We start from the raw sequence: 14,837 nt of genomic DNA, 5'->3' as shown, positions 1-14,837 counted from the left end.
CCTGATACCCACTGTTTCACTTAAATAAAACTAAGCCTATTACTTGGTAGCAGGGCCAGACCAAAGCAGAGGCGAGAGAGACTCCAACCTCAGGGAGCAGTGTAGGAGGGACGCACAACTCACTCAGCTATCATTCCCCTATTGTGTTTAAAGCAGAGAGAGAAATAAGAAAAAGGGATTCGTGGCAGTGACTGCAAGCCAGATAACTAGAGATTGAAGCGTTCGGGGGAATTGGGGGCCCTGAGGTGCCTCTTAGTCTAATAGCAATCAGTGTGTGATGGCTGGGGCGGGTGGGATGGAGGGGCACACTTTGGTGTCTCAGCCTTGGGTGCTGGAGGACCTTGTCCTGACTCTGCTTGGTAGTTTGAAGCTGGATATCTCTGGTTACATCTGGCAATAAAGAATATTTGCTTTTCATATGCAAATGCGGATCCATTTGTTTATTTGGACATTATTAATACGTAGTGCTGAACTGACTTTCCACTGTACTACTACCATATAACAAATCTTGTGATTACAGCCTGTTTGCCAGTAGAATCTACAGGGAAGGGGAGGTGCTGCTGGTTGAAACAGGTTGCCTTGCTTGGGTCACCTCCCCAAATAGGTCAGAAAAACAAAAACAGTCCTGTGTCTACAGTACAGTGGAGGTAATTAGCTAAATTTTACTAGTTAATCCACAAAACAGGCACTGTTGATGAGACTTGAGGGCAGGTTTGATAATCACTGATCTAGAGCATCTGCTACCCTATTGTATCAATGAGCTATTTTTCATGAAGCAGACTGCATAAACAAATGACTACAGGAAGCCAAAAAATATTTATCATGTGACAAACATGCAAGTACCACACAAACTGCTACAAATTGTATAAAATCTAAAATCATACTGGAGTTTTGTGATGAGATGATTTAAAAGTCAAAGTCTTAAATGCTTAGTATTTTAGAGTTCTCGTTAATGAATAGATCAGCACAGTGTACATAACAGAACTTCCTCACAGTTTGCAGTCAGATTTTTAAAAATTGTTGAAGAGGCACACTGAATCTGTTTAACATCTACGCTGAGTGATGGATGCTGCAAGAGAAATCCTGTGATCCCACCTTAATGCAGGGTCTATAGTCCTGTTACCCAGCTTTACTGCACTGTACATTCTGTCTCATATCAGGGCAAAGGACTTGCCTGAAAGAGCACAGCTTCAGTCTCTGATGAAAACTCTGCTGTTACAATGAAGAGGTTTACATAAACACCTTTTATCTACCTCTCTCTGCATCAGTTTTATTTGTCTCTTCTGATAATCTTCACAAACTGTCCTGAAAGTATATTGAGAGGAAAGATAGACTGCAAAAAGGGTTAACACAATTATAAACCATGGCTTACCTCAAAGTGTGATTATTGTTTTTTTTTTTTTTTATCAAACACTTTTAGCATTATGCTACCATACTTTCTGGTTGAACTCAATGGACGAGAGTCTTTTTTTTCAACCCAACTTACTATGTAACTATATTCTTGTTTTTCAGATGCCTCTTATAATGAAGCAATAGCAGATTTGGGTAAACCACTAGGCCACTCTTGTATATTCATAACATAAGAATTGTTATTTTCCGCAATAACATAACAGTGCTTTAATCTCCTCGGTGAGACTCGCACATCAGTAGCCAGAGCTTCCCGCCTTTATCGTGAGGGAACAAAGATCAGTACGGCTTTGGCCTGGAAGGAGGTAAGAAACTGCTCTAACAACACTCTGTTATTTAAGATTTTACATCATTTAGATGTTTCAGCTCATCCTCAACTTTTGTCTGCCTGCAGAAAAGTCTCTAAGCCACCGTCGGGTTCCTGAATGCAGATTCAAATCCTCTGATCGCTTTAAAAGCATAATCTCATTTTTAGAATGTCACTGTTCATTTTATTTAAGAAAGTCCTCTAAGTACATCAGCTGGATTGTTCTTTTTCCTGCAAATCCTTTTGATAGTCATTAGGAGCCCAGAAAAGATTAAGCTGCAATGAATGGAGTCGGCGCGCACCATCAAGTGTAATGTGACTGAAATGTTCTTGTATTTAGAGAATCTTATCACATGGAATAGGTATTGTTCGCTGCACAATCTAGAACAAGAGTTCATATTTTGCCATTGTCAGGCGTGATGACCTGTCTGTTTCCTGTTCTTCCATCATTCTTTGTCTTGAATTGAAATGTATGTGGCCTAGTTAAAATGAATATTTTAGATTTTATACATAGTAAGGAATTTTGATGAGTGATCCAATTTAAGGCTTAGTTATAAAGTCTAACATCATGTAGTAAAAGACTCCCTAACACAACCCCGTCCACCCCAGCACCACCACCCACCTATGCCTGATTCAGTCTAATTAAGAAAATAAAATGGCAGTTCCTTGCCTATTCCCCCACAGCAGCAGTCAAAGATCAATGGGGCATCATCTTAGCTTGACCTGCAAGATAACATTTCCAGGATTAGGAAGTAGGAAGCTGACTTCCTACTTCCTTATTCTGGAAATTAGATCCTGCCGTCCATGGCAGTGAGATGTTGGAGGCTGACCTGCAAATTGAGTGGAAATAGAGATGCACAGGCAGCATAAGTTCTGCATAAAGGTCTGGGCTACTTGGTGATTGATACTGAATAGTCCTGTGACTGCAGCTATGGAGGTCCACAAGAAAACAAATGCATGGCTTGCTTTAAAGGGAAACTTCAGCCTAAACAAACATACTATCATCAAGTTACATTAGTTATGTTAATTAGAATAGGTAGGTAATATAATGTCTTACCCACCCTGTTTTAAAAGAACAGGCAAATGTTTGTGATTCATGGGGGGTGCCATCTTTGTCATGGGGGCAGCCATCTTTTTGGTTGAAAGGAGGTGACAAGGAGCAGGAGACACAGTTCCAACTGTCCTGTGTCCTGATCACCCCTCCCAGCTGCACGCGCTAGGACTCAAATGTCAAATTCGAAATGTAAAAAAAAAAAAAAAAATTGCACCAAAACAGCAGAACGAGAACAACAAAATCAGAAATTCCATCATGCTTTGCACAGCATCAGGGGAAAAAAGCCCGGGCAGTTTTCTTCTGTGCAGCTAAAAATGAGGCTTGGGGAAGAGAAACAAAGTTCTGATGCTGTGAAACTGTTAAAGAAACACAAAGCCTTTTCAGTGGTGCTGAGTCGATTTTTAGTCCGGAGGTTCACTTAAACTGCCTAAAGCTGATTCTGGGATAAAGGTGGCTGGTGGGAGCCACCTTGGCCAAAAACCTAACATGTTTACAGTTGCTCTAGACCCCACTCAATTTGCAGCAGATCAACTTGGCCAAAGGCATTACCTACTGCTCCTGCACGTCTTCCTTTTTTTATGCATGAGCACTTTCTTTTACTTTCTTTTACACATGCCTACTTCAAATTCACTCGTCTACGGCAGTGGGGATTTCCTCCAACTTATTCGACTGACAAGCCAACAGAAGATGAGAAGGATTCCGAAGACAATAGGCAGCAGCAACAATGGCAGCAGCAAAAATAATGGGTGTATCCAGTAGAACTCCAAGGAACTCCAGGAATTGGAATGTAAAAAGACAGAAAACACCAGGAGTTCCTATATAGTGTAATGGTATTATAAATTGGATGGTAAATTACTACTTACAAACCCAGGTTGCTAAAGGCAACTCCGGTAATGAGCAAGTGAAGAAACCTGTCTCCATGTGGATCTGAGGAGGAAACTCCTTCAGAATTATTGTTGGTCGATCACCAAAATGTGGACCACTGCACAAAGTCACAGAGGAAAAACTCCTGTCTAGGGGAGAGCTACTATAACAGATGAGAGGAGGTTCTCCAACAAAATATTATACACAGTACATGTAAAAACATTCTTAATTCAACCAAAGCATATAGATTAAAAGACAAATTTTATTGGATAGCAGTAGGAGAACAGAGGCGCCAGCAGGATAAAAGTGGATAAAAACTTTAAAATTTGCTGGGAGGAAGTGGTGGACTTACCTCCATAAAGCAGACACGAAAGACTGTCTGAATAGTAGTCACATTTATTAATTAGTACCCCAAAACAGTGCAACGCGTTTCGCAGGCCCAGCCCGCTTCATCAGGCAATAAAAGTGGGGACAAGACAGAATTTCAGCAATAGCAGGTGTAGCGCCACACTGAGGCGCTACACCTGCTATTGCTGAAATTCTGTCTTGTCCCCACTTTTATTGCCTGATGAAGCGGGCTGGGCCTGCGAAACGCGTTGCACTGTTTTGGGGTACTAATTAATAAATGTGACTACTATTCAGACAGTCTTTCGTGTCTGCTTTATGGAGGTAAGTCCACCACTTCCTCCCAGCAAATTTTAAAGTTTTTATCCACTTTTATCCTGCTGGCGCCTCTGTTCTCCTACTGCTATACCGTGTCCACCCCTGGTGGAGGGGTGATCTACCCCCTTTCGCATCTACAGAGAGCGACTTCTTATCCCTGAGTGAGGACAGGTCTAATCTCCTCACCTGCCTATACAGTGGTTGCCTGTGTGGTAACCCATGTTTGTGAGTATAATTTTCTCACGATAACCTTTACTTCATTTATGCTTAACATACTACACTATATTGGGCTCTCGGTTTCTCTAAATTTTATTGGATACTCAACAGGACCCACTTCTTCAGGTCAACAAAAAAACAGTGTCTTTGCATAAGCTACAGTATCTGGAGCAAAGGAGTGCTTTAGCGCTGAGATGAGCTCTGAACAGCTATTGCCAAGTCACTGATGGTCTTACTGTATTTTGTTTTTAAGTGTTAAAAAGTGCAGCCTTTATGCTAATTCATCTCCCATAAAAAACAATGATGACTTATTAACCACTTAAGTCTATCTGGACAGATATATCCATCCAGATAGACTGTGCTGCTGCCAGTGCGCCGGGCACGCTTCCGCCGCCTTCCAATATGTTCCCATTCATCGATCTAAGTCCCCGGCAGAAAAACAGACGGTCTCTTAACAGAGAACGCTGTCTTTCTGCAAAAAAAAACGTTTCCTGTCCTCCTTGTAGCTCATGGAAGCGAGATCTTTCGCTTCCAGGACTTTTTGACTGTGGCCATGTTGTGGCCAATAGAAGACTACACCTACATGCATTTTTTTATCAAACAAACCCACAATATTACATTTAAAATTAACTGTTTACCTCCCACACCAAAAATTACCCAAATAAAATAAAAAAATTACAATGAAAAAAAACCCATAAATAATTACCTAAGGGTCTTAACTTTTTGAAAATGCATGTCAAGAGTATATAAATATCATTTTTTAAATAATAAGTTTGTAATTAGTGATGGATGCAAATTGAAAAAATGCACCTTTATTTCCAAATAAAATATCGGTGCCATAAATTCTGATAGGGACATAATTTAAACGGTGTAATAACCGGGACAAATGGGCAAATAAAATGTGTGTGTTTTCATTCCGGTAGCATGTATTAATTTCAAACTATAATGGCCAAAACCTGAGAAATACTGTTTTTTTCCATTTCTTTCTTAATCTTCCTGTTAAAATGGATTTAGAAAAAAATAATTCTTAGCAAAATGTACTACCCAAAGAAAGCCTAATTAGTGGCGGAAAAAACAAGATATAGATCAATTAAATGTGATAAGTACTTAAAAAGTTATTGGCGAATGAATGGGAGGTGAAAGTTGCTCAGATGCATAAGGTGAACAACACTGTAGGCTGAAGTGGTTAAATATATACAATCTTTAGATTGTAAGCTTACAAGGGCAGGGATCTCCCCTTGGTAACATAGTTAGTTTTGTTGAAAAAAGACATGCGTCCAGAGAAATAAAACAGGAAACCAGAAAAAAAACACCACAGGTTTTCTCGTCTGGAGTGACAAAATGGCTAGAGACACCCCTGCATGCCATGCTTATGTGATTTCCCCTCTAGCTACTTTGGCTTCTGCTCCTGTCAGTCATAGCTTATCCCTCTCTGCTTGTGTGAGTCACGCTGGCTTCCTACAAACTCGCACAGTCTCCGCTCTCATTTCGCCACACCAGAGGTAAAATTTCAGGCTTTTACGGCATGATCTATTCCTTATGGATTGACATTTACTGACATTTGTTGAGGTATTTACCGCTCAAGTCAGTAATTTACCTCACTGTTCTGTAATTTGCTTTTCATGCGGTAACAGCCTTTATGAATTGACATTTTCCTAGGTGCTCTGTAAAGTCAGCTGTTTTCAGCATCACCGAATGCAGTAATGCTTTATGAATAAATGTCATTTATCACCCTGTCGTGTACACCATTTCTTACCCTTCTAGTGGGAAAAAGAAGCACACAGCCAATTTCTAAGTAGGATTACTGTATACACATTTATTCACCTTATGACACTACAGGTTACTTTATGAACACTTTAAAACTACTATTTAGTGAATTCTTGACCAGAAACACATATGAAAAAGCATGAAAAGGCAGGGGACAAGGTACAGCTAATTTAATAGCACTCACCTGTCCACACTGATTGCACAAAGATTGAAGATGGAGGCAGTACAGAGCATAACATCCATGGTCATTAGGACATCACACAGGACAAGGCTCAGAGTCCACACTCCTCCTAGAAACTGAAACGAAAGGGTAAAAAGTAATGTAGTGATAATGAAGAGCAAGAGAAAGAGGCGATAACTAAAGAAAAATGGAACAGAGGCAAAACAACAATTAGTATTTCTTAAAGCAGAGCAAAATATGTTTGGTTCTTGTTGCATGAAGCACAATAATCTGTCTTGACTTGAATGAACTTTAGTGACATATAGAAGAATGCAGTAAATTATTCAGGATATTTACTCTTACATGAATTATCCTGCATCAGCAACACCTCTTATAGCTACAGTGCTGCCCATAATTATTCATACCCCTGGCAAATTTTGACTTAAATTTACTTTTATTCAACCAGCAAGTCATTTTTTGATGGGAAATGACATACCGGGTAGGTGTCTCCCAAAAGATAATGTGATAATGTACAAAGCATTATTGTGGAAAAAACATTCTCCGTTTTTATTTAAATTTGAGCAAAAAGTGTCCCGTCCAAAATTATTCATAACCTTCACAAATTGTCACAGTCTGTGGGAAAATCCAATGTTTTATACCATTCGAAACAGTCCAAGCTGTTCTAAAGCATCCTAATTACCCTGATTAATTGGGAACAACGGTTTTAATCAGTTCAACAGGTGAAAACAGCAGCTCTCTGCAGTTGGTTTGTGGACAGTCATGACTCATGGCTAAGACAAAGGAGCTCAGTGAGGACCTGCGGCTGCACATTGTGGCTGCTCACATGTCAGGAAAGGGCTACAAGGCCCTAAATGTTTTCCAGTTCAAGTGGCTACAGTGAAAAGTATTATTAAAAAATACAAGATGTTCTGCACTGTGGAAAATCTCAGTGGATGTGGTCGGAAGCCAAAAGTGACACCTGTGCTGGCCAGGAGGATAGTGAGAGAGGTGATAAAGAATCCAAGGATCACCACCAAGGCCATTCTGGTGAATGTGGGTTCTGCTGGTGGCAATGTCTCAAGGCAATCCAACGGATACTGCACACTGCTGGGTTCCACAGATGCAGAACAAGGACACTACTTCTCCAGATAAGGCACACAAAAGCTCGCTTGGCCTTTGCAATTGCTCATCTGGACAAAGAAGAAGACTTCTGGTCTTCCGCGAAGCGAAAACTGAATTGTTTGGTCACAATGATGTTTCCTTTATTTGGTGTAAAAAAAAGGAGAAGCCTTAAATCCAAAGAACACCATCCGCACGTTAAATATGGTGGTAGGAACCTAATGCTTTGGGGATTTTTTTTTCAGCCAATGGACCAGGGAACCTAATCACAGTAAAACAGCACCATGAAAAAAGAGTAATACATGAGGATTCTCAATGACATCAGGTAGTCTGCAGAGAAACTTGGCCTTGGCCACCGATGGACAGTTCAGCATAACTATGACCGAAAAAAAAACACAGCAAAAGTGGTGAAGAAATGAATAGCAGATGACAACATTAATGTTTTGGAGTGGCCCACCCAGAGTCCTGACTTGAATCCAATTGAGAATCTGTGAAGGGAGCTAAAGATCAGAGTGATGGCAAGAACGAAGACCCTCCAACCTGAAAGTTTTTGAGCTCATTGCTAAAGATGATTGGGCAAAAATACCCATGAAGACATGCAAAAAGCTGGTCTGCAATTATAGGAAGCGTTTGATTGCTGTAATAGTTAATAAAGGCTTTTCTATTGATTATTGAGAAGGGTATGAATAATTTTGGACTGGACACTTATCGCTCAAATGTAAATAAAAGCTGAGAAATGTTGTTTTCCACAATAATTCCTCTTGTACATCGTCTTATCTTTTAGGAGACACCTATGTCATTTCCCATCAAAAAATTACTTGCAGGTTGAATAAAAGTAACTTTAACCACTTGAGGACCGTGGGCTTTACCCCCCTTAAGGACCAGGCACTTTTTTTTTCCATTCAGACCACTGCAGCTTTCACGGTTTATTGCTTGCTCATACAACCTACCACCTAAATGAATTTTGGCTCCTTTTCTTGTCACTAATAAAGCTTTCTTTTGGTGCTATTTGATTGCTGCTGCAATTTTTACTTTTTATTATATTCATCAAAAAGACATGAATTTTGTCAAAAAAATGATTTTTTTAACTTTCTGTGCTGACATTTTTCAAATAAAGTAAAATTTCTGTATACATGCAGCACAAAAAATGTGGACAAACATGTTTTTGATAAAAAAAAACCCATTCAGCCTATATTTATTGGTTTGGGTAAAAGTTATAGCGTTTACAAACTATGGTGCAAAAAGTGAATTTTCCCATTTTCCAGCATCTCTGACTTTTCTGACCACCTGAGATGTTTCATGACGGGCTAGAATTCCAGGATAGTATAAATACCCCCCAAATGACCCCATTTTGGAAAGAAGACATCCCAAAGTATTCACTGAGAGGCATAGTGAGTTCATAGAAGATATTATTTTTTGTCACAAGTAAGCGGAAAATGACACTTTGTGACAAAAAAAAAGTTTCCATTTCTTCTAACTTGCGACAAAAAAAAAAAATGAAATCTGCCACGGACTCACCATGCCCCTCTCTGAATACCTTGAAGTGTCTACTTTCCAAAATGGGGTCATTTGTGGGATGTGTTTACTGTCCTGACATTTTGGGGAGTGCTAAATTGTAAGCACCCCTGTAAAGCCTAAAGGTGCTCATTGGACTTTGGGCCCCTTAGCGCAGTTAGGCTGCAAAAAAGTGCCACACGTGTGGTATTGCCGTACTCAGGAGAAGTATAATGTGTTTTGGGGTGTATTTTTACACATACCCATGCTGGGTGGGAGAAATATCTCTGTAAATGACAATTGTTTGATTTTTTTTACACACAATTGTCCATTTACAGAGATCTTTCTCCCACTCAGCATGGGTATGTGTAAAAATACACCCCAAAACACATTATACTACTTCTCCTGAGTACGGCGATACCACATGTGTGGCACTTTTTTGCACCCTAACTGCGCTAAGGGGCCCAAAGTCCAATGAGTACCTTTAGGATTTCACAGGTCATTTTTGTTTCAAGACTACTCCTCACGGTTTAGGGCCCCTAAAATTCCAGGGCAGTATAGGAACCCCACTAATGACCCCATTTTAGAAAGTAGACACCCCAAGGTATTCCGTTAGGAGTATGGTGAGTTCATAGAAGTTTTTATTTTTTTGTCACAAGTTAGCGGAAATTGATTTTTATTGTTTTTTTTCACAAAGTGTCATTTTCCGCTAACTTGTGACAAAAAATAAAATCTTCTATGAACTCACCATACTCCTAACGGAATACCTTGGGGTGTCCTCTTTCTAAAATGGGCTCATTAGTGGGGTTCCTAAACTGCCCTGGCATTTTAGGGGCCCTAAACCGTGAGGAGTAGTTTTGAAACAAAAATTATCTGTGAAATCCTAAAGGTACTCATTGGACTTTGGGCCCCTTAGCGTACTTAGGGTGTAAAAACGTGCCACACATGTGGTACCGCCATACTCAGGAGAAGTAGTATAATGTGTTTTGGGGTGTGTTTTTACACATACCCATGCTGGGTGGGAGAAATATCTCTGTAAATGACAATTGTTTGATTTTTTTTTACACACAATTGTCCATTTACAGAGAGATTTCTCCCACCCAGCATGGGTATGTGTAAAAATACACCCCAAAACACATTATACTACTTCTCCTGAGTACGGCGGTACCACATGTGTGACACTTTTTTGCAGCCTAGGTGCGCTAAGGGGCCCAACGTCCTATTCACAGGTCATTTTGAGGAATTTGTTTTCTAGACTACTCCTCACGGTTTAGGGCCCCTAAAATGTCAGGGCAGTATAGGAACCCCACAAGTGACCCCACTTTAGAAAGAAGACACCCCAAGGTATTCCGTTAGGTGTATGGCGAGTTCATAGAAGATTTTATTTTTTGTCACAAGTTAGTGAAAAATGACACTTTGTGAAAAAAAACAATAAAAATCAATTTCCGCTAACTTTAGACAAAAAATAAAATCTTCTATGAACTCGTCATACACCTAACAGAATACCTTGGGGAGTCTTTTTTCTAAAATGGGGTCACTTGTGGGGTTCCTATACCGCCCTGGCATTTTACGGACCCAAAACCGTGAGCCGTCTGGAAACCAAATGTCTCAAAATGACTGTTCAGGAGTATACTGTAAGCATCTGCAAATTTTGATGACAGGTGGTCTATGAGGGGGTGAATTTTGTGGAACCGGTCATAAGTAGGGTGGCCTTTTAGATGACAGGTTGTATTGGGCCTGATCTGATGGATAGGAGTGCTAGGGGGGGTGACAGGAGATGATTGATGGGTGTCTCAGGGGGTGGTTAGAGGGGAAAATAGATGCAATCAATGCACTGGGGAGGTGATCGGAAGGGGGTCTGAGGTTGATCTGAGGGTTTGGCCGAGTAATCAGGAGCCCACACGGGGCAAATTAGGGCCTGATCTGATGGGTAGGTGTGCTAGGGGGTGACGGGAGGTGATTGATGGGTGTCTCAAGGTGTGATTAGAGGGGGGAATAGATGCAAGCAATGCACTGGTGAGGTGATCAGGGCTGAGGTCTGAGGGTGTTCTGAGGGTGTGGGCGGGTGATTGAGTGCCCTAGGGGCAGATAGGGGTCTAATCTGATGGGTAGCAGTGACAGGGGGTGATTGATGGGTAATTAGTGGGTGTTTAGGGTAGAGAACAAATGTAAACAATGCACTTGGGAGGTGATCGGACGTCGGATCTGCGGGCGATCTATTGGTGTGGGTGATCAGATTGCCCGCAAGGGGTAGGTTAGGGGCTGATTGATGGGTGGCAGTGACAGGGGGTGATTGATGTGTGGCAGTGACAGGGGGTGATTGATAGGTGATTGACAGGTGATTGACAGGTGATCAGTGGGTTATTAAAGGGAAGAACAGATGTAAATATTGCACTGGCGAATTGATAAGGGGGGGTCTGAGGGCAATCTGAGCGTGTAGGCGGGTGATTGGGTGCCCACAAGGGGCAGATTAGGGTCTGATCTGATGGGTAACAGTGACAGGTGGTGATAGGGGGTGATTGATGGGTGATTGATGGGTAATTAGTGGGTGTTTAGGGTAGAGAACAGATGTAAACACTGCACTTGGGAGGTGATCTGACGTCGGATCTGCGGGCGATCTATTGGTGTGGGTGGTTGATCAGAATGCCCGCAAGGGGCAGGTTAGGGGCTGATTGATGGGTGGCAGTGACAGGGGGTGATTGATGGGTGGCAGTGACAGGGGGTGATTGATGGGTGGCAGTGACAGGGGGTGATTGATGGGTGATTGACAGGTGATTGACAGGTGATCAGTGGGTTATTAAAGGGAAGAACAGATGTAAATATTGCACTGGCGAATTGATAAGGTGGGGTCTGAGGGCAATCTGAGCGTGTAGGCGGGTGATTGGGTGCCCGCAAGGGGCAGATTAGGGTCTGATCTGATGGGGAACAGTGACAGGTGGTGATAGGGGGTGATTGATGGGTAATGAGTGGGTGTTTAGGGTAGAGAACAGATGTAAACAATGCACTTGGGAAGTGATCTGACGTCGGATCTGTGGGCGATCTATTGGTGTGGGTGGGTGATCAGATTGCCCGCAAGGGGCAGGTTAGGGGCTGATTGATGGGTGGCAGTGACAGGGGGTAATTGATGGGTGATTGATGGGTGATTGACAGGTGATCAGGGGGATAGATGCATACAGTACACAGTGGGGGGGAGGGGTCTGGAGAGAGTCTGAGGGGTGGGGGGGCGATCAGGAGGGAGCAGGGGGCAGTTTAGGGCATAAAAAAAAAATAGCGTTGACAGATAGTGACAGGGAGTGATTGATGGGTGATTAGGGGGGTGATTGGGTGCAAACAGTGGTCGGGGGGTTTGGCAGGGGGGGGGGGGGTCTGAGGGGTGCTGTGGGCGATCAGGGAGCAGGGGGGGGGAATCAGTGTGCTTGGGTGCAGACTAGGGTGGCTGCAGCCTGCCCTGGTGGCCCCTCGGACACTGGGACCACCAGGGCAGAAGGCAACCTGTATAATACACTTTGTATACATTACAAAGTGTATTATACACTTTATATGCGGCGATCCGGGTGCTAGTAACCCGCCGGCGCTTCCGAACGGCCGGTGGGTTACAGCGCGAGGGGGGCGGAGCAAGTCGCCGGCGGCCGATCGCGTCACGAATGACGCGATCGCGCCGCCCATGCCCGTACAAGGACCGCCGCCATTTGTACATGCGGCGGTCCTTGCGGGGTACACTTCCCGGCCGCCAATTGTATATACGCCGGTCGGGAAGTGGTTAAGTTAAAATTTGCCTGGGGCATGAATAATTATGGGCAGCACTGTAAATATTGCTGTATAGATATCTCCTGCTTCTGCCTCTGCACAGCAGCCACGGGACGCAATGTACTGGCTATACCGGGATGACTATACTACATACACTGGGGGCAACTATTCTAGCTATACTGGGGGCAACTATACTACCTACACTGGAGGCAACTATACTGCCTATACTCAGGGTAACTACACTACCTATACTGGGGCAACTATACTACCAATACTGGTGCAACTAAACTTCCTATACTGGGGCAACTATACTACCAATAGTGATGCAACTAAACTTCCTATACTTAGGTAACTATACTACCTATACTGTGGCAACTATCCTACCTAATAAAACCTAACTGTCGCCGCATCCAGCAGCCAGCTGTCCCCGTGTCCCAGATTTTTTGTTACTGCACATGTGTGCAGTAATGGACAGCTGAGACCAGGGAGCTGGGAAGACGAGCGAGGAGGGCCGGTGTGGGCGAGCAAGATGGGCGGGTGCGGGCGAGCGAGGTGGACGGGCGCGCACTCGGCACACGGCATGCGCGCTGGCGGCTGCTACCGCCGGAAAAAGACCTAGAGCCCGTTTTTAAACGGGCTTGGGTCTACTAGTACTCACTATATTTGGGTAACTAAACTACCTGTACTGGGGCTACTATACTCTTTATACTGGGGCAACTATACTATCTATACTGGGGTAACTATACTCCCTATACTGGGGCAATTATACTAGCTATACTGGGGTAACTATACTAGCTATACTGGGGCAACTAATCTCCCAATGCAGGGACAACTATGCTGGGTACCCTTACTGGGGGCATCTATATCTAGATACCTTGTACCTGGCTACCTACATACCTATACACGCCAAATCAACCAGAGAAAAGTTTGGTCTGGATAGCGGTCCCCAGGCCAAAAAAGGTTGGGGACCCCTGGTTTACAGCTTGTGCTTTCAAATGGGCTTATCTCCTTATCTGCCATAGGCAGTCATGTGACAAGGGGCGAGATCAAATTACAAATTGTGATTAGACACAAATGAGGGGGAATTACACAGGCTAAACGCTTTAACCACCTAAGGACCGCGTTGTTAACCCCCCCTCCCCCCCCCCCCCCCCCCCGTAAGACCAGGCCATTTTTCATAAATTGGGCCACTGCAGCTTTAAGGGCTTGCTGCAGGGCCGCACAACTCAGCACACAAGTGATTTCCCCCTCCTTTTCTCCACACCAAACAGAGCTCTTTGTTGGTGGGGTCTGATCACTCCCCCAATGTTTATTTATTTTTTTACACATATTTTTATTATTATTTTTAACAAAAATGCCTTTTTTAAAATGTATTTTCCCTCCCTCCCCCAGTCAGACTATCACTGCGATCGCCAATGGCTTCTGTGTCCCCAGTACAGTGCCGCCTTAGATCGCCGCTGGGACGCTGAAGGCGGAGCGGAGCTCTCCTGCTAGCCCGATAGAAAGCCGTTCACGCCAATCGACATGGAGCGGTCCCGGGGCTGCCGCCCCGTTTACGCCAAGAAGTTCAATATATTCAGGGTGCATTTCTGTTATGTTTTCCTTGTGTCCTGTGCAAGAGTTCAGGTCCACTTTAAGACAAGATTTGTCAAATATCGGGGAACATACTAAAGAGTAAGTGATGCAGAAGATAAGATGGCACCTGCACTGCATGACTTTAAAAGAGAGTTATTGCTAATGCTGTAGCCAGTTCTGACAAGAACAATAATTTAGAGAATAGGCTTAGGAGAAACAATATAAGATTTATTGGCTTTCCAGAAAATGTGAACAAACTGATCCTACAATATTCATTGAGGCCTGGAACCCACTGCAAACCGCAAACGCTAAACGCAACCGCTAGCGTTTTGCCTGAGCGGTTTGCAAGCTGATTCATGCGAGTTTTCGGTCGCGTTTTGCAACAGTGTATTTTTTTCCTCAGCGGTTGTGTAGCGTTTTGCGTTTCGCGTTTTTATCCTGATTGGTCCTGTGAATAATTTTTA

General features: G+C 43.1%; 1 protein-coding gene across 1 annotated transcript in view; it reads right to left on the bottom strand.

Moving 5' to 3' along the window:
* DRD4 (dopamine receptor D4) overlaps positions 1–14,837 on the bottom strand; it is a 167,601-nt gene that overhangs the window by 115,266 nt on the left and 37,498 nt on the right. The window contains exon 2 of the mRNA XM_068259920.1: positions 6,463–6,575. Within this exon, the coding sequence (XP_068116021.1) occupies positions 6,463–6,575 (113 nt within the window). The remainder of the gene's footprint in view (positions 1–6,462; positions 6,576–14,837) is intronic.

Source organism: Hyperolius riggenbachi, chromosome 11 (genome assembly GCF_040937935.1).
Source record: "Hyperolius riggenbachi isolate aHypRig1 chromosome 11, aHypRig1.pri, whole genome shotgun sequence".
Classification (NCBI taxonomy): Eukaryota; Metazoa; Chordata; class Amphibia; order Anura; family Hyperoliidae; genus Hyperolius; species Hyperolius riggenbachi.
The sequence above is the reverse complement of the archived record's forward strand: the minus strand, read 5'-3'. Positions and strand labels throughout refer to the sequence as shown.